General features: G+C 39.9%; 4 protein-coding genes and 14 non-coding genes across 19 annotated transcripts; 17 read left to right on the top strand and 1 right to left on the bottom strand.

Annotated features, from left to right (window-relative positions):
• Window positions 1–2: 2 nt before the first annotated feature.
• Window positions 3–10,497, top strand: def6c (DEF6 guanine nucleotide exchange factor c). 2 transcript variants are annotated; one of them, XM_068306869.1, is made up of 13 exons: window positions 3–132; window positions 294–513; window positions 1,097–1,237; window positions 4,332–4,514; window positions 5,173–5,403; window positions 5,686–5,832; window positions 5,995–6,103; window positions 7,158–7,369; window positions 7,452–7,559; window positions 7,775–7,941; window positions 8,328–8,526; window positions 8,611–8,701; window positions 9,617–10,497. In XM_068306869.1, the coding sequence occupies exons 2-13, from the start codon at window positions 418–420 to the stop codon at window positions 9,817–9,819; spliced, it is 1,887 nt and encodes a 628-aa protein (XP_068162970.1). In that variant the 5' UTR covers window positions 3–132; window positions 294–417; the 3' UTR covers window positions 9,820–10,497. The 2 variants fall into 2 exon arrangements, with proteins under 2 accessions (XP_068162970.1, XP_068162972.1); XM_068306871.1 differs by having other exon boundaries at window positions 80–513.
• Window positions 10,498–10,661: 164 nt separating this feature from the next.
• On the top strand, window positions 10,662–12,777 carry mcat (malonyl CoA:ACP acyltransferase (mitochondrial)). The gene is made up of 5 exons (XM_068307022.1): window positions 10,662–11,232; window positions 11,339–11,426; window positions 11,522–11,739; window positions 11,853–11,990; window positions 12,360–12,777. Exons 1-5 carry the CDS (start codon window positions 10,801–10,803, stop codon window positions 12,642–12,644), a joined length of 1,161 nt encoding a protein of 386 aa, XP_068163123.1. The 5' UTR covers window positions 10,662–10,800; the 3' UTR covers window positions 12,645–12,777.
• Window positions 12,778–12,801: 24 nt separating this feature from the next.
• bik (BCL2 interacting killer) lies at window positions 12,802–15,503 on the bottom strand. Its single transcript, XM_068307021.1, has 6 exons — window positions 15,438–15,503; window positions 15,307–15,335; window positions 14,145–14,235; window positions 13,889–14,041; window positions 13,698–13,812; window positions 12,802–13,356 (listed from the first exon to the last, which is right to left on the bottom strand). The coding sequence occupies exons 3-6, from the start codon at window positions 14,225–14,227 to the stop codon at window positions 13,231–13,233; spliced, it is 477 nt and encodes a 158-aa protein (XP_068163122.1). The 5' UTR covers window positions 14,228–14,235; window positions 15,307–15,335; window positions 15,438–15,503; the 3' UTR covers window positions 12,802–13,230.
• A 921-nt stretch (window positions 15,504–16,424) lies between these two features.
• ttll1 (tubulin tyrosine ligase-like family, member 1) lies at window positions 16,425–26,144 on the top strand. Its single transcript, XM_068306532.1, has 10 exons — window positions 16,425–16,834; window positions 16,945–17,069; window positions 17,330–17,538; window positions 17,657–17,837; window positions 18,092–18,229; window positions 18,371–18,479; window positions 18,760–18,903; window positions 24,059–24,145; window positions 24,626–24,789; window positions 25,963–26,144. The coding sequence occupies exons 2-10, from the start codon at window positions 16,957–16,959 to the stop codon at window positions 26,090–26,092; spliced, it is 1,275 nt and encodes a 424-aa protein (XP_068162633.1). The 5' UTR covers window positions 16,425–16,834; window positions 16,945–16,956; the 3' UTR covers window positions 26,093–26,144.
• Window positions 19,071–19,158, top strand: trnay-gua (transfer RNA tyrosine (anticodon GUA)). Its single transcript is given in 2 exon segments — window positions 19,071–19,107; window positions 19,123–19,158. It is a non-coding gene; the product is annotated as a tRNA-Tyr (tRNA).
• Window positions 19,290–19,377, top strand: trnay-gua (transfer RNA tyrosine (anticodon GUA)). The gene is given in 2 exon segments: window positions 19,290–19,326; window positions 19,342–19,377. It is a non-coding gene; the product is annotated as a tRNA-Tyr (tRNA).
• trnay-gua (transfer RNA tyrosine (anticodon GUA)) lies at window positions 19,572–19,659 on the top strand. The gene is given in 2 exon segments: window positions 19,572–19,608; window positions 19,624–19,659. It is a non-coding gene; the product is annotated as a tRNA-Tyr (tRNA).
• Window positions 19,964–20,051, top strand: trnay-gua (transfer RNA tyrosine (anticodon GUA)). The gene is given in 2 exon segments: window positions 19,964–20,000; window positions 20,016–20,051. It is a non-coding gene; the product is annotated as a tRNA-Tyr (tRNA).
• trnay-gua (transfer RNA tyrosine (anticodon GUA)) lies at window positions 20,401–20,488 on the top strand. The gene is given in 2 exon segments: window positions 20,401–20,437; window positions 20,453–20,488. It is a non-coding gene; the product is annotated as a tRNA-Tyr (tRNA).
• trnay-gua (transfer RNA tyrosine (anticodon GUA)) lies at window positions 20,686–20,773 on the top strand. The gene is given in 2 exon segments: window positions 20,686–20,722; window positions 20,738–20,773. It is a non-coding gene; the product is annotated as a tRNA-Tyr (tRNA).
• Window positions 21,089–21,176, top strand: trnay-gua (transfer RNA tyrosine (anticodon GUA)). Its single transcript is given in 2 exon segments — window positions 21,089–21,125; window positions 21,141–21,176. It is a non-coding gene; the product is annotated as a tRNA-Tyr (tRNA).
• On the top strand, window positions 21,529–21,616 carry trnay-gua (transfer RNA tyrosine (anticodon GUA)). Its single transcript is given in 2 exon segments — window positions 21,529–21,565; window positions 21,581–21,616. It is a non-coding gene; the product is annotated as a tRNA-Tyr (tRNA).
• trnay-gua (transfer RNA tyrosine (anticodon GUA)) lies at window positions 21,814–21,901 on the top strand. The gene is given in 2 exon segments: window positions 21,814–21,850; window positions 21,866–21,901. It is a non-coding gene; the product is annotated as a tRNA-Tyr (tRNA).
• Window positions 22,217–22,304, top strand: trnay-gua (transfer RNA tyrosine (anticodon GUA)). The gene is given in 2 exon segments: window positions 22,217–22,253; window positions 22,269–22,304. It is a non-coding gene; the product is annotated as a tRNA-Tyr (tRNA).
• trnay-gua (transfer RNA tyrosine (anticodon GUA)) lies at window positions 22,656–22,743 on the top strand. Its single transcript is given in 2 exon segments — window positions 22,656–22,692; window positions 22,708–22,743. It is a non-coding gene; the product is annotated as a tRNA-Tyr (tRNA).
• On the top strand, window positions 22,941–23,028 carry trnay-gua (transfer RNA tyrosine (anticodon GUA)). The gene is given in 2 exon segments: window positions 22,941–22,977; window positions 22,993–23,028. It is a non-coding gene; the product is annotated as a tRNA-Tyr (tRNA).
• trnay-gua (transfer RNA tyrosine (anticodon GUA)) lies at window positions 23,457–23,544 on the top strand. The gene is given in 2 exon segments: window positions 23,457–23,493; window positions 23,509–23,544. It is a non-coding gene; the product is annotated as a tRNA-Tyr (tRNA).
• On the top strand, window positions 25,151–25,237 carry trnay-gua (transfer RNA tyrosine (anticodon GUA)). The gene is given in 2 exon segments: window positions 25,151–25,187; window positions 25,202–25,237. It is a non-coding gene; the product is annotated as a tRNA-Tyr (tRNA).
• Window positions 26,145–27,567: the final 1,423 nt, after the last annotated feature.

Below are 27,567 nucleotides of genomic sequence, written 5' to 3'. Positions count from 1 at the left end.
GCCGGCAGTTGAAGAGGAAACCAGAAATCACACTGTCTGGATATACTGTCCTGCAAATTCAGCTTGGATATGTCTTAAGCTGTCCTATAAATGTGCACTTTTCTTTCAGATGCGTGTTGTTTTGGATAGGTGGTAAGAATATTGTACATATGGGAGAATGTAAAAACTTGATCGATGTCTAGAAATTACTTTAAAATGTATTGTGGAAGGAAGTACAGAATAAGCCTTCAGGACAATCTCTACTCTCCGCCTCTTAATTCTGCCCTACATCTGACTCCTTTGGTCCTCTACAGTTCGTACTCTGCCCCCCATGTATTTGGCAATTCTCACCACCGCCGCTTCCCGCCGCTGCGTAAAAGCAGTCGCGCTGCGCCGCGCTTGGAAATGTAGTTGCGTGCGCAAACCGAGGTCTCCGAAATGGATTTAAAAGCCGAACTCCTGAAGTCCATTTGGTACGCTTTCACATCGCTGGACGTCGAGAAATGCGGGAAAGTGTCCAAGTCGCAGTTAAAGGTGAGCAGATCAAGTTTGTGGTCGTTATAAGATCAGGAAACTGAGACCGAGGGGCGTCCGCAGAAAGAGTAGAAAGATTGACGTACGGGGCGCTGCTTATGGAGACTATATGGTGAAGGTTTAAGTTATGATAGGAGCATATCTACGCAGAAACACCGTTCAAGCTAATGTGTGTCAAAAACATTGATTAAATTAGTTTACAAAGTGGCTGATCCGCAACCTCAGCCTTTGAACTCAAAGTCCATTCTTCCATTCTGTGATCTACAAGCATAAATGGTGACACACGCCCATCACTGTAAGGTGGTGGGTTGACAATACAAAGGACAAAAAGAAAGCAACAAGAAGAGATCTTATTTTATCACATTGCCCCTCAAAGACTGTCCCATCTAGCCCCTACATGTCTGACTGGGCCCCTAGAGGAGAGAAGAATCCTGGGAAATAGCAGAAAGCTGTCCTGACATGCTGAGAGACTGAGGCTTAGCTGTCTGCATGGGCATGTGTGTGTTTGTGTGTGAAGAAATACAGACAAATCCAGTTTTTGTTTTTGTTTTCTCACATCTGTATGATTGTGTTACCCCCTCAGGTGCTTTCACACAACCTGTACACAGTACTGAACATCCCACATGACCCGGTGGCTCTGGAGGAGCATTTCCAGGATGATGACAATGGGCCGGTGTCTAATCATGGCTACATGCCCTACCTCAACAAATACATACTGGACAAGGTAAAGCTGAGACCACATCAACAGTAGCAATTATACAAATACAAAGAGCAGCAAACAGTTTCACATACATTTCATTCATTTATATATATAATAAATTTTGGGATTTAAATCAATCACGTAGCACATGATGAGAATACAAATTTTTACATGGATAATACTGGCTGTGATCTAAACTGAAACTCAATACATCAGTTTGTACACTCACAAATACAAACCCCATAAATATAACTGGTTCTTTTATTCCCATCAGTATCCACACATTATTCCCAAAGATATTAAATATTGACAAATTCAACATTAAAGAATGCTAAAAAAAAAAAAGTCCAGCGGCAGGGTTCAACCAACAGTCCACTGAGCATCAGTACCCCAGAGGCTGAAAATAATTCAAATGGAGTAAATGGAGATTCCATCAGAAATGCCACAAATTCCTCAGCCAGAACACCAGATGGATGAAAGTCCTCCAAGATGGAGCCAGGTAGAAGGAGTATTGAGGAACTCAAGTGCAGCTTCAGCTCTAGTACCAAACGGAGTTCCGTATCGGCTGTATAAAAATTCCCCAAACATCTTATACTTTCTATGGAGGCAAATGAAGATGATGTGGATGAAGCAAACCATCTCAAAAGCTTGGCGAAGAGCTGGGGGAGTGGTAATCCCCAAGAAGAAGGATGCCTCAAACACTCATTTATTCAAGTAAATCCACCTGTTGAACGTTGAAGGGAAGGTCTTCTTTAGCATCTGTTAAACGGATGACAACGTACCTGAAGAAAAATTAAATTGATTGACACATCTGTGTAGAAAGCCAGAATACCTGGTTTTTCAGGTCACGACGAGCATTCGAGCATGACATGGCACTAAATAAGGGAAGACAGACAACTGTGGACAGCAAAGTGTGGACAGCGTCTACCATCCATTCCTGCATACATGGATGACATGACCACCTTGACCTCAACCAGTCAATCCAGGAGCATATCCATTGTCAAAGAGAAACGTATAGACACACCCATCCCATTGGTGTCAGAATTGCCAGTCAAGAGCCGAGGGCGATTGTACAATGCAAGCCTTAAGGACTCGACTAGAGTAATCAACTGAGGAAAGAAAGCTTCAAAGGCCTTGTCAGCATAGACGAGTCCTTCCTACCTGGGAAGTTGAACATTAGTGCCTGCAGTTTTGTTTGCTCCCCCACCTGATGTGACCTTTAACAGTTTACAAGATCCCCACGAAGAAAGTTGAAAAGCTGGAGAGGTCAGTTCGTACTTAAATAAATGGTCTGGTCTCCAATGTTATCTCAGCAAAATTGGTTTATATGGATATGGTTCCCTGTCTCTAGCCTCACAGAAGAGTTTAAATGCACCAAGGTAAGGCTGAACTTGACCCTGATTGAATCTCAAGATAGGGTGATCTGAGCAGCTGCTCAAAGACTGGTAATTGGAAAGAAATGGATCGTTTCTGAGGTTGTTCAGGAAGCAAAATCTGCTCTCAGGAATGGAGACATCGTCGGACAGGTACAGCATTGAAGAAGTGGGTTTGGACTCGAGACAAGTTGAACCACTGGGGGCAAGGCAATACCAAGGCAGAAGAGAAAGTTGTATGTGGCTCAGGTTTGACAACAAGAGGAAGCAAACAGGTGTGCAACAGCAATAGCACTGTCCAAACAAGGCCAGTGGACTGGCTGAGAAAACCTGGATCACCGTAAGCTCACGTGAAAGGATCTTTGGACAATGGAAGGAGGCCAAATTAGCTTCATCATCAGAGCCGCCTACAATATTTTCCCACACCTAAAAACCTAAACCTATGGTTTGAAAAAGATCTTTTTTGTGCACTCTGTCAAATCCCTGCATCACTGAGTCAAATCCTCACCGACTTCAAAACCAACTTGTCTCAAGACCGCTTCACTTGAAAAGACAACCAGGTCTTAAGATAACTGGTGATCACCCTGGAAGAAAGGAGAACTACAATCAATGCCCTTCCTCCTCCAATATCTAGACACTCAAACAAACCTCTTTTGTGAAAGCAGGTCAACTTCCAACAAAGCCATCTGCAAGAGTGGAGACAACGCTTCTGGACTCTGGACCTGGGACTGGAGGATGCAGGTTGACTTAGACCAGAAACTCGTCTTTCCACCTAAGATCATTGCAACCAGCCTCGGGCCACACTTTATTCTTGCGGTCAACTTCCTAGAAGTCTGTGTTCATTGTAGAACTGACAGTACAATGGGAGGCCGCAGTTGGTGAAGCAAATGAATGCAAACGATTGACGTACGTAGAAATATCAACTGAGGCAGAAAAACATGCCTGGTTGAGGTTGGATGCAGAGGTTTAGTTGACACATCCACAGCCAAGCTCCTTAAGGGAATGGGTGTGCGAGGACAAACCTTCCAACGAGCTGTCAAATCACTGTCTGAGCTTGCTGAACGAAGCAACCAATTGCTATGAATAAAGATAAAGGACCCAAACTGGACTGCAAAAAGACCATCCAGGGGTAAAAGCAGTGGGGGACACACCTTGGATGCCAGGCATTGCTGTTTAGCCCTCTGGATCTGTCGTGGGCCTATTAGAAAAACATCAAGGAAGTAGGGTGCCGGCCTGAAGACCCCAGTGAAGCATTTACCCCCAGCCCCCACCCACTCAATACTAAGTGCTTATCAACCTAAGGGATTGTACTATCTACTCCTATGAGCTCAACCATCCCATCAAGTTTCATTGAAAGCCGTCTGTAGTTTTTACGTGATCCTTTTGACGATCCAGCATCTTGGCAGAAGTAAAATAATGGTTAGAATTTCACTAATCATTATGTAATATTGTACTGTACACTATTTTATAATTATACTGATAAATTGGTAAATATTACATGCCCACGTGCAAACACACGCACACACACACACACACACACACACACACACACACACACACACACACACACACACACACACACACACACACACACACAGTTTTACAACAGATAGAATACACTACAAACCAAATCGGGACTTGAGATCAAAGAAAGAAATGTTTTCATTTGTTGATTTCTCAAAACTGTTGAATCCAGTCTCATCAACCTTTCATCAACTATTTCTGTTTTTTTTATGCCTTTCAAGGTCAAAGAGGGGATGTTTGACAAGGAGAAGTTTGACGACCTGTGCTGGATGATGACCAGCAAGAAGAACTTTTCAGGGGCATCAAAGGGGACCCTGCTATCAGAAAGAGACTATTTCAAGCTCTTCTGTCTGTTCAACCTCCTATCTGAGGACCGCTACCCACTGGTGATGATACAGGAGGAGGTAAGAGATGTTGATGAAGTTAAGACTCTCATATGACAAGTGAATAAATATTAGAGCTATAGGATTTTAGAATTTGACTGGCTTGTAGTGGTTGGTTGATACCAAAATCTCTTTATTTTATTTCAAGGGAGTTTTAGACTTTATCACATAAAATGCACTCTATTTGACACTGTACAGCAAGCAAGAAGGGGTATATTTTGTTGTAGAATATGCATTACATGCAAAAAGTCTTTTCTCAATGTGCAGCGGGCAAATAATGGTCAACAGGGAATCAAGGCAACACCAAGGTTTCTGAGTTGTTTAGATGGGGCCTACCTAACAGGTAGAAATATGTATTTTTTGTTTGACACAAACCCAGTGTGTGTTCCCACAAAGATAAAAAAGCAATTTTACATTTTTTCATGGCAAAAAAGGCAAGTGCAAGTCAGATAATGAGTTTCTTCCTTCCTGTACTTCCTCCATAATGGTTTTGGTTTCCTGTTACCAAAAATAAACTGCTTTTGTACAGTCAGAACAGTAGCTTTCCTTAACAAAGGAATATATTATAGATTATACACAGTGAATGACATTTCCTTGGTCAGCGGCGGTAGCTACAGTCTTGCTCTTGCCGCATTTTTTCATCTTTTTTGAATCTCTTTCTACAAATTTACTGTTTTAGGTGGAGTATCTCCTCAAGAAAATCTCCACAGGAATGAGCCAGGAGTGGGATGGGAAGCCCTTGGAGGACCTAATATCACAGGATGCCACAGGCGGGGAAGAGGGCATGTCTGTCTGGAGCTTCCTGGAACACATGGGCACAGGCCGGCTTCTTAAGGTCACCAGCGCTGAGGCTTACAGTCTGGCTTTAAATGAGGTCTTTCTGGAGATGTATCATAATGTCCTCAAGATGGTGAGTGTCTGATTTATTGTCGTCTCTTTTCATTGTTGTTTTCCGTTATTCTTCACCTCTTTCCTGATCAATTGTATTTCCTTTCCCACCCAACTGGTCAAGGCCCGGAATTACTATCTATACTATAATGAAGGAGTTTTTCCCTGCTGCTGTCGCTTTTGCATGCTCTGGAGGGTCCTGTTGGGTTTCTCTGTCTATTAAAGTGTTTCAAAATGTCTGCTGATGTGATTAAGGGCTATACAAACAAAGGTTGATTGATTGATTGATTTCCATTGTTTCCAGGGTTACATGTGGAAAAAGGGGCATGTACGAAGGAACTGGACTGAGCGTTGGTTTGTGCTTCAGCCGTCCTCCATGACTTATTACGTCAGCGAAGACTTGAAGGACAAGAGAGGGGAGATCCTGCTGGACAAGAACTGCGTCATCGAGGTGGGTGAGGAAAGACAATGTAAATGCTGATGATTAGTTATGTGATTTTTGGGAAAACAATGTTTTGAATGTGCAGCTTTTTACAGCATGTAAACCCTATAATCCATCTTTTTCTACCATAATTTAAGCATCTCCTGAACGACAATCTTTTTTGGATTTCAGTCTATTCCAGACAGGGAAGGGAAGCGCTGCATGCTCTGTGTCAAGACCCACAACAAAACCTTCGAGATGAGTGCATCAGACCAGAAACAGAAGGTGGAGTGGACACAAGGTGTGTTGGTGTGTATAATTATTAGCATTCACAGTCAGAGGCTTACCATAGGTGTGATTTGAGATTACTTTTAATGGAAGCGTTCAACATTTTTGTTACGAGCAATTAATGTTATAGTGAGAGGTTGGAATGGTATCATTCTTGTTATCAACGGACAGATTGTTGTTGCTCAACAAGTTTGTCATGTTGCTTCTTGTGCTGCTTCTGCAGTCGCGGAGAACAGACAAAATCAATATTTGCTTCAGAAAGAGAACATACTTAACATATTCTTCTTAGAATCCATCTTATGTGACAGTAAGAGGATCGACTGGTTGAAATCTGTAGCTAAATGCAACTAAATGCTGTATCCTTGCTGTGAGATCTCATTCACAGCTTTCAGACAATATTCCCGTTTTGCAAAACCCCTCGGTATTTCCTCCAGAGACACAAAACAGCCTTCCACATCTGTGTGAGACATGCAATGTTAAATGGCACCTGAATTATAAGTACAAAAACTCTGGGTATGTTGAGGAAAAATTAGTGCCATTTGGATTAACAGGGCAAACAAACTCCAGTGCCCTAGATGGAAGTGATGTGCAAACTGTCTGTACACCCGACCACAGTCCCTATAAAGAGATTTGGTCTTGCTCTGAATCATCTCATTGTTTGCATTGGAAGTAGCTTAAAGCCGTGTCTCTTATAGACACTGAAGGGGATCTATGTGTAAATGAAACTGGTGGATTTGGAAAAAGAAAGTGATATCTGATGTTGTGGGAATAAGAACAATCTTTATGGAGATTCATGTCCTGTAATAAATCCATTTTCTAGCGTGGATGCCAAAGGATACACTTTTCTATCAAGAGTAACAAAGCTAATTTGTTTGATTTTATAATCAGTTCACTTTTGGATATGAAAACATACTTGGCATCTTATGCACAGATCCAACATGTAAATTTAATTTGTTGACCATTGTATTAGTTAGAAGCAACAGTAAGAGTCTCATCCACAGTACCTGCAGCTTGTCTTAAAACATGTATTATCTCAGGTTCTATATGTGTGCTTTCTAACTCTCCAGCTGTCCAGACTGCCCTCCGTCTCAAGAGTGAGGGCAAGTCGTCCCTTCACTATGAACTCAAGCAAAAGAGACGGGTCCAGCGGGAACACAGCCATCGGCCACGCAGCCAGAGTGCCCGGAGCAGCTGCAGTAGCCAATCAGACGACTCCAACTTCCAGGAGCTGGAGAAAGAAAAAGACAGACAGGATTTAGAAATCGAGAGCATCATTCAGGTTAGCACATAAGAAATGAGTGTAGAAACAATTAAACACAATATAAAGTCAGTTTTAACTTTGCTTTGTCTATATCGGGCAGCATGCGCGTGAATTAGAAGCCAAGCGAAGAGAGGCAGAGGAGAAAGAGAAGAAGAGACAAAGGGAGGTACAGATGGATCTGGAGAGACAGCTGAAAGAAGCCGAGACAGTAAGAGATTTTTTCCAGATGATGACATTTATTTACAGTTGGCTGAATGGTGAAAATAGCATGAAAACATTGACATTATAAAATTCAGGCTGAGCCCTCAGTGATTTTTTATGGGGGGAGAAAGAGTAATGGCAATCCAGCAAATGGTTCAGGAACATGTTTATATTTCCATCCAATCTGCCTGTGTGTGTAAAAGTATGTGTGTATTGTCTCAGTTGAGAGACAGCATGCAGGAGGAGATGAAGGAGAAGGCAAGGGAGGCTGAGCAACAGAAGAAGAGGATCCAGGAGTTGGAGCTGACGCAGCAGGAACTGGAGGCTGCCCTCAACATAGAGATCCAGGCTCGACTGGAGGAGGAGCGGGCCAGACAGGAGCTGGAGAGGTAGCAGACATGGAGATCCACTGCACTCCCCTAAGGCTGATATGTTCAAAAATTTTACTTGTATCCTATTCAAAACAAGAAAATAGAAATTTATAAAACTTACATTTAAAACAATCATTTTGGCCTGGAGAGCATCAGCCATGCTAGCTTTCCTAGGAAGTTTATTGTAGTAATAAATACTAGTTGCTGAATGGAAGCTTCGTGAAAAATGAAACCCCGAAATGTCCACACAGATTCAGATAATGCTCTCATGATCAGATTGCAGGGTGAAATCCCTGCTATTCAGCTAATAGTTGCACCATGGGTCGTAATGTTCACAATACAGCTTTATTTAAGAGAGAATTATCGATCTCTTGATTTCGGTTTATGTTTCTTTTCCACTCCAGTTTGCTGCAAGTGGAAGAAGAGAAGAAGAAGCAGTACCAGCTCCTTCAGCAGCAGCAGAAGGCCCTGCAGGACCTCAGCTCTGTAGAGGAGGCCTCAGACAGCACAGCAGTGCAGGATACTCCTTCAGCCCTTCACTCAGCCTCACAGGAGCTCCAGGATCTGCAAGCCTCTCGACAGAGGAGCCATCAGCACCTGGAGGTAAGAAAGAGTGTTTGGACTGGCTCATTCTATAGGGTATTTAATACTTTTTAATAAACAAATCTTTGTAAAATCTTTTTCCAGGAGGTACAGGAGAAGCTGAGGAATGCCACTCAACACGTACGGCACTGGAACGTCCAGCTGAATCGACTGATGAAGCCCATCAGTCCTGGAGGTGCAGTGATGGGCAAATATGCACCCAATCACACGTCAATCTTTTCTTTGTCCAGCAGTAATAATAACAATCATGTAACTTCTTTAATATAGCGCTTTATTAATTCAAGTTACAGGTAGTCCTCAACATACCAACAAAACTGGTCGCGAGTGGCTCTTCGTAAGCTAGATTGTTCATAATTTTTTGATTAAAATTCCATTTATAATCGCCATTTGAGGTCATTTAAATATCATTTCTACTCTAAATACAGAAGAATGATTCGCTAAGATTTAACAGAAACAATTACAAGACACAAAAACAACAAATTAATTAAATAAAATACTATAGTACTTTAGTGAAACTTCGTAATCTCTACTTCTAATTTTATCCTCAGGTGTGTCGAGGCTAAACCAAGCTTTAATCCACTGAAATATTCCACCACACTGACATGAATGACATGCTGATGCACTTCCTTGTAATCAAAAGACCAAAATGCCACTTTATGATTGATGACTGTATTGTATTTTCTTTAAGCTTTTCAGTTCACTCAACCCATAGTTAACCTCAAATAATCTATCTTCCAGAGTGCAGTGTTAGCTTCAGTTAATGCTTCTGGGCAGAAACCTAACCTGGTCAACATTGGTTCCTACATCATTTTGCTCCTACAGGGCTACAGAAGTTTCATGAGATGTGGATAAAAGAAGGACAAAACACTGCAGATGATGTGCCAAAAGGAAAAATAAAATAAAACAAAACAAAACATTGTACCACTGTATGTGGTCTAAGATTTCACATTAATTCATCAACATAAAATATTCAGTCCATGAAGTAAAATAGATATGTTACCTAAAGAAATTTTCAGCCTAAATCTAAAAGCCACATACTGTATATCAGAGAACATCCAAAAATGTAATTTTGTTTTTGATTGCTTTGTAGAACGTTTGGAACATCGACTGTCATCAAAATGGTTGTGTCCCAAAAAGGAGGGAGCACTGGCCAGTACCGAGTTCATCTCTAAATTCAAGATAAGAGCTGAACAGAACATCCAGATACGAGAGGAAGAAGAGGGCCTGGAGGAGCAACTGGAGGCTGCCAACCTGTCAGGCAAAGCAGAGGGAAAACCTAATGGACAAATGTGATACTGACAGGAGGAGGGCCAGGGTTTCAAATCTACATGTTCAGGGGTGATTTTAAAAAATCATAAATGTTTAAGAGAAGAGTGAAAAATGGAAGGAAAAAATAAATCACATTAGAAACATAGCTGTACCATATTTATATGTTGAAGTGCAAAACAAAATGGAAACTGACGAGGGTGACTAGTGCACTGTGATGCTTGATGTAATGAAAGCACATTTGACAAATCTTACCAGATAACTACACATTTGTACAATTAAGTGAATGACAGCACATCATCAACATGATGTTGTGATATTTCTCTTCTCCTTAATCAACCTCTCCCCTAAAGATATCTCCATTGGCAATATATTGTGCTGGAGCTCTCTGCAACAGCCAGTGATTGAATGTAACTAGATGGATTCGATCAAGTTCTCTGCTGAGTTTGATTTGAGTTATGCACACTTGAGTCCTTTCATGCCTCTTTTTGCTTGTGCTCCACTTCATTTCAAAGGGGGAAAGCTTTTACCTCACTACAATTATCTAACAACTTGTCTTGTTAGTTCCTTCACAATGAGCTGAAAATTATGGTTTGCTTTAAACAATTAATTACTTGACAGCTAATTAATTTGCCATTTTAATGTTTAATAAATGGATTTTCATGTAGAAGCATTTCCGGTTCACATGTGACAAATTCATTTGAATAAAATGTAGATTTTTACAGTGGTTACATCTATTCATTATTTTATAAACGCCATCGGTATAAAATCATTACACTTTATAACCTACAGGAGGCGCTGCTGCAGAAAAAAATAATAATCCAGAAGTGAAACAAAATCACTTCCTGGTCATATATTCAATATGGCGGCTTCCATAACTGCATCATGAGAATTGTGAACGAGTTGATCATGTGAACTTGAGATTTTCAGCAATTAATCACACTCTTTTTTTGGGGGTTATGGGTCTGTTTTTAATCGGGAAGACAAACTCCAGGTGAGCAGCTCACCATGTTGGCGTCTTTGTTTGCCAGAGAAGCCTTTGGACGGAAGGTCAGGCTGGTTAATTTGTGTAAGAGACTGTCCAGCAGCCAGTCTGGAACCTCGGATGGAACCGAACACCCTCTTCCAGGAGTCTCCCCTGACACTGACAGCGAGCTTCCCGCGGTGAAACGGAGAAGACTCGCTAAAAACCCAAGAGACTTCTCCGTGCTCCTCTTCCCCGGTCAGGGCAGCCAGTTTGTGGGTATGGGCAAAGGACTGCTGAAGTACCCCAACGTTAGAGAAATGTTCACGATAGCCCAGAAGATCCTGGGGTACGACCTGCTGTCTCTGTGCCTGGATGGACCCAAGGAGGAGCTGATGAAAACGGTTCACTGTCAGCCGGCGGTGTTCGTTACTTCCCTGGCTGCAGTCGAAAGGCTCAATTACGAAAACCCCAAGGTAGAAACACATCAGTGGTTTCATTAATAAATATGTTGATTTTATAAAGATGGATAAGATTTCCATTTCTTCCGAAAGAATTATGTTTCCGCTCCTCTGTCTACAGGCCATTGAGACGTGTGTTGCTGCTGCAGGTTTCAGCGTTGGAGAATTTGCTGCCCTTGTTTTTTCTGGTTCCATGAGCTATGCTGAAGGTGAAAATGAGTTTGCATGTCGAAGATGCTGCTCACAGGAAAATCGTATTTAAATTAAATCATTATTAAATCATATTTAATGATTTACCTTGTAGCTCTGTATGCGGTGAAGGTGCGTGCAGAGGCCATGCAGGCGGCATCAGAGCTGGTTCCCAGTGGGATGCTGTCTATCATTGGTAGAGCTCAGGCCCATTATACACATGCCTGTGTACAAGCTAAAGAGCACTGCAAAAGTCTGGGAATAGAGGAGCCAGTCTGTTCTGTGGCCAACTATCTTTTCCCTGATGGCAGAGTCATCGCAGGGCACCTAAAGGTATTGAAAATGATTCATCTATTTAAGCTGATTCAGATTGTGATAGAAAATGACTTGCTATCTCAAGGTGTGAGAACTGCTCTGGACCTCTCCTGTGATATTTGTCTCTTCAGGCTTTGGATTTCCTCCAGCAAAACTCTAGACTTTTGAATTTCATAAGGACCAGACCTCTGGAGGTCAGTGGGGCTTTTCACACACAGCTGATGGAGTCGGCCATAGAACCCTTTAGGAAGGTGCTCAAACAGTTGGAGGTCAGTCAGACATACTTTGTTCTCTTCCCAAGCTTGGAGCTCAACCTCTTCACATTGATTTATTTGTTCAACCAACAGTCCAAATCCTGAATAATCTTCATTTATTTTCACAAACAGCCACAAAACCTTACAGTGGAGAATGTTTTTTTGGCATTCTTGCTTGAAATATTAATGAAAAAAAAAACTGCAGTCAATCGTTTTATTTAGTTCATCAGCAAAAGATTAAAAACTATATAGTCATTTTCCTTATAATTAAAGCAAAAATGGCATTTACCTTTTCCAGTCTTTCTGATACAGAACATATTATTGGAAGAAAACACCCAATTAAACTGATTACTCACCTGACTTGTAAGGTTTTCTCCCGCTCAGATCCGTTGCCCTGAGATCAGCGTTTACTCCAACGTGGATGGAAAGCGTTACATGACCGAGAAACACGTCCGCAGGCAGCTGGTGAAGCAGCTAGTGTCGCCTGTGAAGTGGGAGCAAACTCTGCACGAGATCTACGAGAGGGAGCAGGGAAAGAAGTTCCCTCACACCTACGAGGTCGGCCCAGGAAAGCAACTTGGCAGCACACTTCAAAGATGTAACAGGAAGGCTTTCACGTATTACACTCACGTGGACGTCACCAATCATGATGATGATGATGATGATTGAAAATACAGGAAAAATTCAACAATGCAGGAGATGGAAAACATGAAAGAGACCTGCTAAAACTGCAAGCTCCAGTGGATGATTGTTATTGTCTTATTTTTGTATTGTCATGAATGATATAAAGGATTTGTTTTCAATAATGAGAATACAATATGTCATCATTTAAGTTTATTTATAACACATGAAAAAGCACTTTATATCCCACATAGAAAGTCCAGCTCCCTTCATTTTATATTAAGCCGTTCTGCATATCATTTATAAAAATGTCTGGCCTCTTAAAACAGCAAGAAAGTAATCGGGATACAAAAGACTGCAGGCCAGCAACAGTCCAGTCAAGCAAAACAGGCTTTTTGGCATTAATACAAATGTCAACCAACATTTCACTGCTACATTATGCTGGCCAACTGTAAAAACATTAATTTTAACACACTCTGAAAATGTTTTTTAAAAATTTCTGGTCCCGTTTTGTTAAATTCAATATCCCAAGTGAGAATAGTATAAAAAGAAAAGTTAAAGTAAACAGAAACAAATCAGTAAGAAAAATTGTCATTCATTTGCAAACAAATATATGATGGATGAAGAGACCTGCTTATGGCTCTTTAGGATTGCCATTCCAACCACAGTGCAGTAAAAATGTCACCGCAGCCACCAATGCCACAGTCACCAGTGTTCCTCCGGTCCAGCCAGGACAGATTACTGGTTTAAAGTGGGATGCCTGTAAAAGAGTAAAATTTAAATTGTGATTTGGCCAACTGTGATCTTAATATTATTCTCCAAATATAGTTTAGCTTGCTTAAGCAAGTGTAACCTATTTGAATATTCATAATTCCAAAATAGCAGCACTTTAAAAAAAACTTTAAAAGTAATACTTGTGTCATTTGTACTGACATCCTCTATTTATTGAGCATTAGTTTCAACTTGCTTTTAGAAAATGATAACTTATAAAAATTTAGTACCAGCATCCCAAAGAAAAGGGAACTTCCTTTTTGTAACTGGTGTGAATATTCAAAGATCCATCAGGTGAGACAGATATTCCATGGAAAACAAAAGTGTTACCCAGGCTGCCCAGGTGGCCACTTTGAGGCCCCCTTGTCCAGGATCGGTGCTCATTATCCACGACTTCAGCGCTGCAGAGAGGCCATGGAAGCCCCAAAGCTGACTGTGAATATCCCTGGAGAACACGACACATAAGAATTACCAGCACCCACAAACTGTTGGGGAAATATGTGTTATGTCTGGTTTTATACCGATAGAAGGTCCTGGTCAGTGTCTCAGCAGGTCTCAGCACCTGGAGTGGAGATGGCAGCCAGTTTGGTTGTCTGCCGATCCATTTCTGGTTCAGGTGGTCTCCAATCGCTGCCAACTGCCGCCCAATGACCCGTGCAGCTCTGCCATTGACCCTGAATGTATAACACACATGGAAAAGCACGATTTTTATATCTTGGTGGTCTGAGTCGAGCACATTTTCAATGTAGTGGCTGGGAGAGAGGGCTTCCACTGTACCTAAGGTTAACATCAGAGTCTACCTCACCAGGTCCAGCCTGGAGGGAGACGACACGATGCAGCTGTCTTGTTTGTTCTACCATCTTGTTTTCTGTGGAGAGAATCAATAACAAGCAAATTATTCTAATGACATGTGACAGGAAGTGCCTGGGATTTCCTTCCCCACACAGGGCAGGTAATGGCGCCATGGTTTGGAAGTGTTTGTGTATTATCCTTGTCTGACTTCCAACGTTTATAAACGAGCTGTGTAAATACAGGAGCATGTGACCAGAGTGGGTGGCGCCTGTCTTACCTGTGTGTGTGTGTGTGTGTGTGTGTGTGTGTGTGTGTGTGTGTGTGTGTGTGTGTGTGTGTGTGTGTGTATGTGTGTGTGTCTGTTGATTAAAACTGGCTTTCCTATGTTTGAAAAGATGACATCATATGTTGGATTAAGTCCAAAGGTTGTCGACAAATCACTACGATATACCAAAGGTGTGTTTAAATTGGACTTGATTGTATTTTTAACTAGTTAATAAAATAACAAGTACATATAATCTACCTTCATGACTACATTCATGACGTGATATTTTTTGTTCAGCCCTAAAAACATATTGTTCCCTCCTTTGTGCACCTGCCGTCAGACCAGTTCCTGTTGTGCTGATGCAAATGATCCATTTCCATAACTCAAATCAACCAAACCGATCTCATGTACTCAACAAATAGAAATAAAATATCACATTCGACCCATAGGTATTATATGGTTATTTATTTATAGGCAATTATGTTTGTCACGGTTAACCTACAAGAATTTATGGTGTAATTATAGGGATTAGAGTTACCATGAAAACATAAATAAAAATGAGAGAACCTTGACAGTGTAACCACAGCCTTGGCTTAAAAGCAATAGTCTATCCAGATAACAGTACTGAGTAATAATCACGTTATAACTTGCTGTCCTTTGTAATGGCATATTGTCATAACAAAGGCATGACGTCATTCTTCCCACACAAAGCGAAGGTCGTTTGGAAGATCAGTAAAATTAGACACATTAAGGAACTTTAATAACGTTGCTTTGTTAAACAACACATAGATACAATAAAGTTCCGGTGGGAATTTAAACGATAATATAAACGCTCTAGGCCAGATCGTCAAACAGGTGCATGCACAATGAAGTAAGACCTACCGTTTGTGTAGATTAAAGTAGACGCCGCCCTGTAATGAACAAAACGACATTGTTGGTGATTATCTTGGTCTAAGATAATCAGATGAATAAAAGTTTATTATTATTATTATTATTTTTTTTTTTGCACTTACAGCAGCGTCCTTTAATCCCGTTGCTCTCAGGTAGCTGCCGCAAATATGATTAACCACACCTCTACCTGCTGCTGTCAGGTGTGGACACTAGGGGGGGGGGGGGGTTGGCGTTGGGGGTCCTCTGTATGTAATGTGTTTTTGGACAAATAAAAAACAAAACAAAAACAAAAAGGATCCAGTGTTGGATTCAACTGAATAAATGCATACTTTCTTTTTCGAATAACGCTATTTAAAATTCAATATACGACTGATGAAAATGAGGAAAAACTTCCCTAACAAGCAATGGTTTAATTTTATCTCTACTACGCCATTTTATACGGTCTATACACTTATTTATTTGAGCTATCATTTACAGTATTCGAATATTGTTTTACCTTGTGTAATATATCAATAAGGATACGCATATTAGGGTAAGTCAAAATAACACTAAAAAACTTTCTTTATTGTTTTCAAATTATAATCATCATATACTCTCGTACATGATCATAAATATGTTCATTATCGTGTGTATTTCCATATTTTTATGCAATTTCCTCCGGGATTAATAAAGTATCTATCTATCTATCTATCTATCTATCTATCTATCTATCTATCTATCTATCTATCTATCTATCTATCTATCTATCTATCTATCTATCTATCTATTGTTGGCCCAACAGCGCGTTTGCTGAACGAGATGCTTTCTAAACCCATTTTGGATTGATAACATAGTAGGCCAAATATATTATATTTTGTCTATTTGATTGGATTAATGCAAAGTTTAGAATATAAAGCGAATTCATGACATAATTTACATTAATAAATATTCGTGAATGTGAAGAACTAAACCTGTCCAAGTTTCGGTATGTGTCTGTGTTGAAGCCTGCAGATAAAATATCTCAACCCTGACATCTGCTGGTAGACTAAGGTAACGACATCCTGAAATGACGTCATCCCGTTTGACGTTGCTAGGATATTCAATACACACGTAAAGACGTCGTTAGTTAATGTTCTTGAGTCATTTCTTACTTTTGTCACGACATAGTAATTATGTCGCGGGATAAAGTTTATGTTTTTTTACGTGTCAGTCACGACTTTTAATGTGAAAAGTAGTTTGACTGCGGTGGGCGTTTCTCCCCTGTGTCCAGCTACACGACGCCTGAGTCGATAAATTTGGTTTGTTAGCTATAAAATTGCTAACATGGATCCATTTTTCGTCGTGCGACGACGCTGTTTGTGATGTGTTTTTTTAACTTTTTTTATTTTGCTACGAGTTTAAATAACGACAATCTGACAGGACTGAATCACTGAGTGGGAGATGTCATCCCAGCATCCGCACCGGTCCAGGGAGGATTCAGCAGCCTGCTAAGGGAGCTGCTCGGTAAGCTAATGCTGACAATCCTGACATCAGTCTGCAGGTAAAGGACTCTATTGGTTTATTTCAGCTGCATGCATCTTTTCTCCTCTATTCTTCTTTTTACGTTTTTTCCATTTATTAATCTGATTTTTTTTTTCTCTTTCACGCCAGTGGGGGGTTACCATGGCTGGTAAGGTAAAGTGGGTGACAGATATTGAGAAATCAGTGCTCATCAATAACTTTGAGAAAAGGGAATGGATCCCTGTCACAGACAACGAGGACTGGAATTTTTACTGGTAGGTTTTTTTTCCATTACAAAATACATCTTTCATTTAGTTTTGAATGAAGCAGTCATGTTTGTTACTAAACTAATAAAACTGATACAAATTGAGTAATGTTAAATACATTTAAGGGATTAAAAATGTAATATATGCTCATGAAAAGTGGGAGGAGAAGCTGAATTAAATGGAAATACACATGTTATGTGCGACTACCTTATATCATCAAGCTTATGCCCAGACTCCTGAACGCTGATTTTTTTTGTATCAACATGTAGGATGAGCATCCAGACCCTCAGGAATGTTTTCAGTGTGGACACTGGCTATCGTCTGTCTGACGACCAGATGGTTAACCACTTCCCCAACCACTATGAGCTGACCAGAAAAGATTTGATGATCAAGAACATCAAACGTTATCGCAAGGAACTGGAGAAGGAGAGCAGTCCACTGGCAGAGAAGGATGAGAACGGAAAATACATTTACTTAGGTTTTTTTTACATTTTTGATGCATGTGATCATGTGCATGTACTCCAGTGCTTTTATCAAAAAGCACAGGAAAATTTAGTTCTAAATATTCATAAACATATGCTCTGTGCTTTGGTCAGATTTTGTCCCTGTGACGTTCATGCTCCCTGCTGATTATAATCTTTTTGTGGAGGAGTTCCGCAAGAATCCATCCAGCACTTGGATCATGAAGCCCTGTGGGAAGGCTCAGGGCAAAGGCATCTTCCTCATCAACAAACTTTCCCAGATCAAAAAATGGTCCAGAGATAGCCGCACCTCTACGTGAGTTACCAAAGACATCATCTTTACACAGCGTACACATGCTCTCGCCTGTAAGTTTTGTTAAAAATTAGCACTGTTCCCAGCTCGGTTACATTTGAGTACACAGATTAACATTTTGAATCTGAATACGGATGGAGTGAAATGTTTTTTGAATGCTGTACGCCATGAGGATTTGTTTTTCGAGATTCCCAACCGGAACACTTTATTTTAGACAGAGGATTTTGTTTTGTTGATGTATGGCTTTGTGTCCCCAGATTTGTAGCTGCAGCCAGTGGCAAAGAGGCCTACGTCATCTCCTTGTACATCGACAACCCCCTGTTGATAGGAGGCAAGAAGTTCGACTTGCGTCTCTACGTCCTGGTAACCACGTATCGGCCTCTTAAATGTTACATGTGAGTCCTGAATGTTTATGGCATACTCTGTTATTTGATACACACACCATTTAGTTGTAATTTATTACCTGTGTCATATAACAGGACAAGGTTCGTGTTGCATTTAAGTTGATTGATCTCATTGTGTGATTTCATCCTCAGGTACAAGCTGGGCTTCTGTCGGTTCTGTACAGTGAAGTACACACCCAGCACCAGTGAACTGGACAACATGTTTGTTCACCTCACTAACGTGGCCATCCAAAAACATGGGGTGAGTCTGTATCCTGTTTGCTATGAGTACAATTAATGTTTAACTTAATATAATATTTAAAATCACCATGGAGTGATGTATTTTCGATTCTATTTAATGCATATATCACAAGTGCAGTATTGAACTTGGGGTCCTGTCAAACCACAGTAAACACAATACATTGAGTTTTAAATCACACTGGCTAGCAGAAGGTCCAAAACTCTGGACTCCTGTCAATAATTTAACACTGAAAACAATGTGTATTCCAGAATGTAGTTAGACTGTGTACCTTTTAATATAGGATGACTACAACCACATCCATGGAGGCAAGTGGACGGTCAGTAACCTCCGTTTGTACCTAGAAAGCACCAGAGGGAAGGAAGTGACCAACAGACTGTTTGACCAGATCCACTGGATTGTGGTGCAGTCACTGAAAGCTGTAGCTGTAAGTAAATAGTCTTTTCTTTTCTTTTTTTGCCAAAGTGTCTGACAGCTCCTCCCACAGTGATTCAGAACTCCAAAAACATTCTGAAGGGTTAAGCAGTTTATGGAAAACTGGTATTTTTGTTATTCTGAGGAACAAAGTGTTAAAAGTTTTTGCAATTTACCAGCCCTTCGATAGCTCAGTTGGTAGAGCGGAGGACTGTAGTGGTGAGAATCAGGCATCCTTAGGTCGCTGGTTCAAATCCGGCTCGAAGGACTAGCTTTTCATTGGCTTGTGGTGTAATGTTCTTAATCTTTTTTAAAGTGGTGAAGCATCAAGCTCACTTAAGTATTTGTATTCTCTAATAACAGTTGGTTGTATATTTATCATTTTTGAGTCTTTTTGAGCCTTCGATAGCTTAGTTGGTAGAGCGGAGGACTGTAGCGGTAAATGTCAGTCATCCTTAGGTCGCTGGTTCAAATCCGGCTCGAAGGATTACTTTTAATTGGTTGTTGTACGATAATATGTTTTAATGGAATACTCAAACTGTATATTATATGTTATGAATTTGTGTTGAAAAATTAAACAAGTGATTTTTGGAAATCTTTGCGCTACAGTAGAGGATTTGTTTTTTGCAACGTGTGCATTACTATAGTGAGAGTGACTGGTGTGTTTAGTTAGTTGGTTGTCCTTCGATAGCTCAGTTGGTAGAGCGGAGGACTGTAGCGGTAAATGTCAGTCATCCTTAGGTCGCTGGTTCAAATCCGGCTCGAAGGACTAGCTTGTAGTGTAATGTTCTTAATCTTTTTTAATCTCAATGAAGGAAGAATATGTCCAATATATGTTGGGCTCCTTTTTTAGGTGTGGCTTGAAGGAGAAACTTGACACATGGAAATAGGAGCACTGACGGGCATTTTTGATTTTCAGTGTGATTATAATTGAAGTTAAAATAATGTGTGATGTAATTCAGTATTTAATATTTTCTGTTCTGTAAGTAGTGAAACATCTGGCTCCCTTATTATGTGCTTGTATTCTCTAATTACAGTTGGTCGTATGTTTTCCATGTTTGGCAAAGTTTGTGCCTTCGATAGCTCAGTTGGTAGAGCGGAGGACTGTAGTGGTGAGAATCAGGCATCCTTAGGTCGCTGGTTCAAATCCGGCTCGAAGGACTGACTTTTCGTTGCTTGTTGTGTAATAATATTCTTAAACTAAAAAACTCAGGATGGAAGAATTTAATCTCATTGTTTTGAGATCAGTGTAGGCAGTATATGTCCGATATATTTTGAGCTCCTGTTTTTGGTGAGGCTTGAAGGAGAAACCTGAGACTTGGAAATAGGAGCACTGAAGAGCGTTTTTGATTTTTCACTGTGATTGTAATTGAACTTAAAAATAATGTGTGATGTAATTCAGTATTTAATATTTGCTGTTCTGTAAGTGGTCAAGCATCAAGCTCACTTAAGTATTTGTATTCTCTAATAACAGTTGGTTGTATATTTATCATTTTTGAGTCTTTTTGAGCCTTCGATAGCTCAGTTGGTAGAGCGGAGGACTGTAGTGGTAAATGTCAGCCATCCTTAGGTCGCTGGTTCAAATCCGGCTCGAAGGATAACTTTTAATTGCTTGTTGTACAATTATATGTTTTAATGGAGTGCTCAAACTATATATTATATGTTATGAATTTGTGTTGAAAAATTAAACAAGTGATTTTTGGACATCTTTGCACTACAGTCGAGGATTTGTTTTTTGCAACGTGTGCATTTCTATAGTTAGACTGACTCGTGTGTTTAGGAGTCAGATGGTTGTCCTTCGATAGCTCAGTTGGTAGAGCGGAGGACTGTAGCGGTGAGAATCAGGCATCCTTAGGTCGCTGGTTCAAATCCGGCTCGAAGGACTAGCTTTTCGTTGGCTTGTGGTGTAATGTTCTTAATCTTTTTTAATCTCAATGAAGGAAGAATATGTCCAATATATGTTGGGCTCCTTTTTTAGGTGTGGCTTGAAGGAGAAACTTGACACATGGAAATAGGAGCACTGAAGGGCATTTTTGATTTTCAGTGTGATTATAATTGAAGTTAAAATAATGTGTGATGTAATTCAGTATTTAATATTTTCTGTTCTGTAAGTAGTGAAACATCTGGCTCCCTTATTATGTGCTTGTATTCTCTAATTACAGTTGGTCGTATGTTTTCCATGTTTGGCAAAGTTTGTGCCTTCGATAGCTCAGTTGGTAGAGCGGAGGACTGTAGTGGTGAGAATCAGGCATCCTTAGGTCGCTGGTTCAAATCCGGCTCGAAGGACTGACTTTTCGTTGCTTGTTGTGTAATAATATTCTTAAACTAAAAAAAAACTCAAGATGGAAGAATTTAATCTCATTGTTTTGAGATCAGTGTAGGCAGTATATGTCCGATATATTTTGAGCTCCTGTTTTTGGTGAGGCTTGAAGGGTAAACCTGAGACTTGGAAATTGGAGCACTGAAGAGCGTTTTTGATTTTTCACTGTGATTGTAATTGAACTTAAAAATAATGTGTGATGTAATTCAGTATTTAATATTTGCTGTTCTGTAAGTGGTGAAGCATCAAGCTCACTTAAGTATTTGTATTCTCTAATAAAAGTTGGTTGTATATTTATCATTTTTGAGTCTTTTTGAGCCTTCGATAGCTCAGTTGGTAGAGCGGAGGACTGTAGTGGTAAATGTCAGTCATCCTTAGGTCGCTGGTTCAAATCCGGCTCGAAGGATTACTTTTAATTGCTTGTTGTACAATTATATGTTTTAGTGGAATGCTCAAACTGTATATTATATGTTATGAATTTGTGTTGAAAAATTAAACAAGTGATTTTTGGACATCTTTGCGCTACAGTAGAGGATTTGTTTTTTGCAACTTGTGCATTACTATAGTGAGAGTGACTGGTGTGTTTAGGGGTTAGTTGGTTGTCCTTCGATAGCTCAGTTGGTAGAGCGGAGGACTGTAGCGGTGAGAATCAGGCATCCTTAGGTCGCTGGTTCAAATCTGGCTCGAAGGACTAGCTTTTCGTTGGCTTGTGGTGTAATGTTCTTAATCTTTTTTAATCTCAATGAAGGAAGAATATGTCCAATATATGTTGGGCTCCTTTTTTAGGTGTGGCTTGAAGGAGAAACTTGACACATGGAAATAGGAGCACTGAAGGGCATTTTTGATTTTCAGTGTGATTATAATTGAAGTTAAAATAATGTGTGATGTAATTCAGTATTTAATATTTTCTGTTCTGTAAGTAGTGAAACATCTGGCTCCCTTATTATGTGCTTGTATTCTCTAATTACAGTTGGTCGTATGTTTTCCATGTTTGGCAAAGTTTGTGCCTTCGATAGCTCAGTTGGTAGAGCGGAGGACTGTAGTGGTGAGAATCAGGCATCCTTAGGTCGCTGGTTCAAATCCGGCTCGAAGGACTGACTTTTCGTTGCTTGTTGTGTAATAATATTCTTAAACTAAAAAAAACTCAAGATGGAAGAATTTAATCTCATTGTTTTGAGATCAGTGTAGGCAGTATATGTCCGATATATTTTGAGCTCCTGTTTTTGGTGAGGCTTGAAGGAGAAACCTGAGACTTGGAAATTGGAGCACTGAAGAGCGTTTTTGATTTTTCACTGTGATTGTAATTGAACTTAAAAATAATGTGTGATGTAATTCAGTATTTAATATTTGCTGTTCTGTAAGTGGTGAAGCATCAAGCTCACTTAAGTATTTGTATTCTCTAATAAAAGTTGGTTGTATATTTATCATTTTTGAGTCTTTTTGAGCCTTCGATAGCTCAGTTGGTAGAGCGGAGGACTGTAGTGGTAAATGTCAGTCATCCTTAGGTCGCTGGTTCAAATCCGGCTCGAAGGATTACTTTTAATTGCTTGTTGTACAATTATATGTTTTAGTGGAATGCTCAAACTGTATATTATATGTTATGAATTTGTGTTGAAAAATTAAACAAGTGATTTTTGGACATCTTTGCGCTACAGTAGAGGATTTGTTTTTTGCAACTTGTGCATTACTATAGTGAGAGTGACTGGTGTGTTTAGGGGTTAGTTGGTTGTCCTTCGATAGCTCAGTTGGTAGAGCGGAGGACTGTAGCGGTAAATGTCAGTCATCCTTAGGTCGCTGGTTCAAATCCGGCTCGAAGGATTCATTTTTCGATCTGGAATCTTATGCTTTATTTGAACACTGAAACAGTATGTTATGTTATATAATGTTATGTTAAATTTTCCCATATATGTTAAGTATCAATCATTTGTTAATCAGTTAAAATTTTATCATGATTATCACAATGTAGGATATGATGAATCTTGATTTTTTTGCAAGCTAAAAAAAATGCATATGCCATGAATGGATGAATGGATTATTTATCCCTGATGAGGAATTGTCTGTGTCTATCAGTTACCATAAAAACATAAAAACACACAAAAATACATGAGTCATGAGTCTCCCGGCCTCTTGCCTGCAAGTCCGCTGGGATAGGCTCAAAAAATGAATGAATGAATGATTTCCTGACATCTTTGCTGTTTAAATTCTTTAGTAAGAGTGACTAGTGTGTTTAGGAACAGTTTGGTAGACCTTCGATAGCTCAGTTGGTAGAGCGGAGGACTGTAGTGAACGCTTTCAGGCATCCTTAGGTCGCTGGTTCAAATCCGGCTCGAAGGAGTTGTTTTTTAACTTCTGTCGTCATGTCCATCAACAATTTAGAGTAGGGGTGTCAGACGTGTGGCCTGCATACCTGATCCAGTCCAGCCTCAGATTTTTATTATTTACTTCTTGTTCTTTGGACTAATACAAAGAAAAAACAACTTGTTGTTACTTCTGTGTCATTTTGCTGTGAATTTATTGGTCTTACCCCTTTGAGATCAAATTAAGGCCCCCATACCAAAACGAACGACACCCATGGTTTGGAGTAAATATGGATCAACACAATGCAGATGAAAACAAGGAATAGTGTGTACTTTTAGCTAATTTCTTCTCTTTTCTGCTCAGTGGTCTGACTCACTTTTCCTCTCTGCCGTTAACACTCAGAATTTTTTTACTTAATACCAAGAGTTATGTCCTCTTGCGTATTTCTTCTCTGAATCATTCTGTCTTGCAATAATAGAATGCCTCTAACATATTGCAATCACACAGTCAGTTCCTCTTCCTTATTCAGTGTGTCTTCTCTGTCTTCTAGTCGGTGATGAACAACGATAAGCACTGTTTCGAGTGTTACGGGTATGACATCATCATTGATGACAAGCTCAAGCCATGGCTTATAGAGGTGAGTCGTTAAACAGGTGTTGTTATTACATGCACGCGCACCTAGAAACTCTCACCAAAGGGTTTAATTTGCTAAGACTTCACATCTTTATGTCCCTGAGGGCACCTGTTGCTTATTGTAAAAAGAACAGATACTTAACGTCTTTAGACAGTGACACTTTTCTTTGTCTTCAGAGTTAAGCAACTTTAAATGCCCTTAGGGTGGATCATTGTGTGTTTTTGTGTGCCTTTCCATGCTCACATGTGTGCTGAAGGTGTGTCTTTAACCCCTGATGTGCGTAACCCCAGCTGAACAGACTTTGTATTACAAGAAGAAAGAAGAAATATGTGTCACAAACCAGTTCTTTCCTCATGCTAGCAGACAACCCACATGTGAACAGACCATAGCCAAGGCTATCAGTTTTCCAGTGTTTGCTAAATGCAGAAATGTTTACTTGATAAAGAGCAACAGAAAATAAAACAGCATTCTTCTCTTCATCAGGTCAATGCCTCTCCCTCGCTGACCTCCAGCACAGCCAATGACCGCATCCTGAAGTACAACCTCATTAATGACACTCTCAACATCGTCATGCCCAACGGGGACATCCCAGACTGCCGCTGGAATCGCAGCCCACCCCGAGAGGCCCTTGGCAACTATCAAGTCCTGTGAGTGACATATAGACACCTGTCAGCCACAGGTGTGCCGCAAGACGGCTTCAGTGACACGCACTTCAAGACAACTCAGCAAACTTTTTGCTTTCATTTTCACAATACTGACTCTTCACACATCCAGTGCTACATTTTTGACTATTTGTCTTCATATTATATCTCCTAATCCAAGTGCTGAACTGACCTGTTGCTCTTGCCAAACAGATAACATTGTGTTGTTGACCTGTGTTAACTTGAAGCTGAAAACTCAGCAACCTTCAGCGGTCAGTGGGGGGAGGGTTTACTCAGTGTGGGGAGGTTTTGTGCACCACTCACTAAGTGAGTACAAAAGCAGATCTATTTTTAGTGTGTTCTAAGCCCTTCGATAGCTCAGTTGGTAGAGCGGAGGACTGTAGTGGAAATACCAGACATCCTTAGGTCGCTGGTTCAAATCCGGCTCGAAGGAGTGACCTTTATTTTTAAATGTGGCTTAACTAGAAATAATAACCAGATGACATATTTATTCGTTATTTGTCCAAAGATACTCTTCACTCAGGTGTTTACAGTGAGTTGATAGCGTATTATCTTTAATGTTTTTCACTAGCTAATATTGCTAGTGTTGCATTTATGCTGAATTGTGTGCTTTCAATGCCTCGATTTTAAAGTTTTTCATTAGTAATATTTTTTTCTTTTTATCTCAGAATATTCTAGTGCGCTTTATTGTGTGCCTAACGTACATATTTCAAGTTCAGTTACAATGGAGGCATGTACTGAGACGCTAACCTGGCCCGGGTCAAACTAATTGTAGCCTCAATTTAAATGAGACAGGGGATTAGTAAGTAGACAGAGGAGCAGAGAATAAAAGACAAAAAGCTAACTGACAGGATGTGACTTGTCGAAGTGAGCTTCTGAAACACTCACCTGAGAAAAACAAGGGATTTTACTACTTGCTCTGTGGTGTGCTAATGCGTCACATGACTTTGATTCCCATAACATCAGTTAAAGGTTAACAAAATTCTAATAAAATAAAACCAATTTATTGTTGCATAATAAATGAAAACATATAGATGTGCATATGTGTTTATTTGTACGGTATATGATACCATTGTTTTATTTATTTAGCGTTTACTACGGGGATATTGATAAAATAAGCACACTCCATGGTCCCTGATTTTCTCTCCGTGTCACCAGGTATGACGAGGAGCAGGCGCAGAGTGAGAATGCCGAGCGTGACCTGCGGAGCCGCTCAGGTCAGTCTGTGGGGTCAAAGGCCACCAAGGGAAGTACGGGCGTCCGCCCTACCGCTGCCACCTGGAAGTGAGATGAAATTGCAGACTCCAACTGACTTCCTGTACATTATTACAGGGTTTACCAGTGAGGAACGGATTGAAGAACTGCTCTCTTTTCTTGCACAAGTGTTCTGTGACTGCTCCCTGTCTCCACTTTTGACTGGCAACATAAAGGGAAACAAATTTATTACTGGAGGGCAGAAAGATACAATATATAGTCTTGTTTAAACAGATGAAAGGAATGTAGCACCCACCCATAATGGGACATGAACTCCTTAAACATGTTGCAGTTGCTGGTGAAATGAAATAAAAATAATGTCTTAAGTTATGTACATCAGTCGGCTCAAATTCAGAGGTAAAAGCAGAATGACGACAACTTGGGCTATGCATGATGACGAAGTCCTGACACTTTAGTTGGACCCACTATATAGATGTTGAAAAGAATACTAGAGATGTGAAATAATGTGCATTAGGTACAGGAATACAAACCAGACACAAGAGATAGAAGGAAAAGAAAAGATACATACAATTCATAACCAGATTTAGAAGTACCAAATATGTATAAAAAATAGACGTTAATAATGTTTTTATAAATTGGTATGCAAACACAAAGGGGTTCATAGATTCAATGCTGAACCCATCACGCTTCATTTTGATACTTTTGCTTGATTATTGAATAATTTCAACATTTTTAGTTTGACTACTGACATCATCGAAGGACTAATTTGTGTTGAGAATGTATTAATTTTAGTACTGTTAATTTCCTGTAAGAATGTCTTAAAGCTATAGGAAATAAAGTTGTTGTTTTGGAAAGAACATATAATGTAGTAATGACTTTTTTTGAAGAAGAAGAAACCCAAACGGTAACCCTTGTATTGTACGTTTGTATTTTTCAATTGGTTTTCCTGAGTTTGCTCACTCAGGCTGAAGTCCATAAACAAGATTATCATAATAATCACTGTATTTACCCTGGAACAAAGGTTGTCGTCTGTCACCAGAAAGAAAGGGGCTAAAAGTTCCAAATTGTGATTAAAGCAAGCTTTCTAGGCTTACATTAAAGACAATTTGGTGCTTTGTGTATTTTTAGATCTAAAATTGTGGATTTCTAATGTGAAATAAGCAGCAGAAAGAAACAATCTTAAATTATTATTTAACAGGCCTCTTTATTTGCTTCAAAAGGGAAATGACCTTTATGGTACTTCTTTAAAGACACTACATGGCACCGTTTCTTGACCTTCAAAGTTTGACATCCTTCACCACTGTTTTGTCTTAATTCAGCTTGGTTGACAACTGTGTGCAGAATAATGTCTGGATGTATTGGTTTGTAGCAAAATTCATGTGTTATGTGTGATAGTGCTGTCATTCATACATATAGACCAATTTACAGATTCAACTCTGAGATGTGTCTCAGGGAGACCCAACCCCTAACAATGTGTCTAATAATCAACCAAGAGTCTGAGTTGATGTTTTCTACTGTGTTTGGTTACATCTATAAATTGTACGATTT

Source organism: Antennarius striatus, chromosome 22 (assembly GCF_040054535.1).
Source record: "Antennarius striatus isolate MH-2024 chromosome 22, ASM4005453v1, whole genome shotgun sequence".
NCBI lineage: Eukaryota > Metazoa > Chordata > Actinopteri > Lophiiformes > Antennariidae > Antennarius > Antennarius striatus.
Note: the sequence above shows the minus strand (reverse complement) of the source record. Positions and strands in the feature narration are given on the sequence as shown.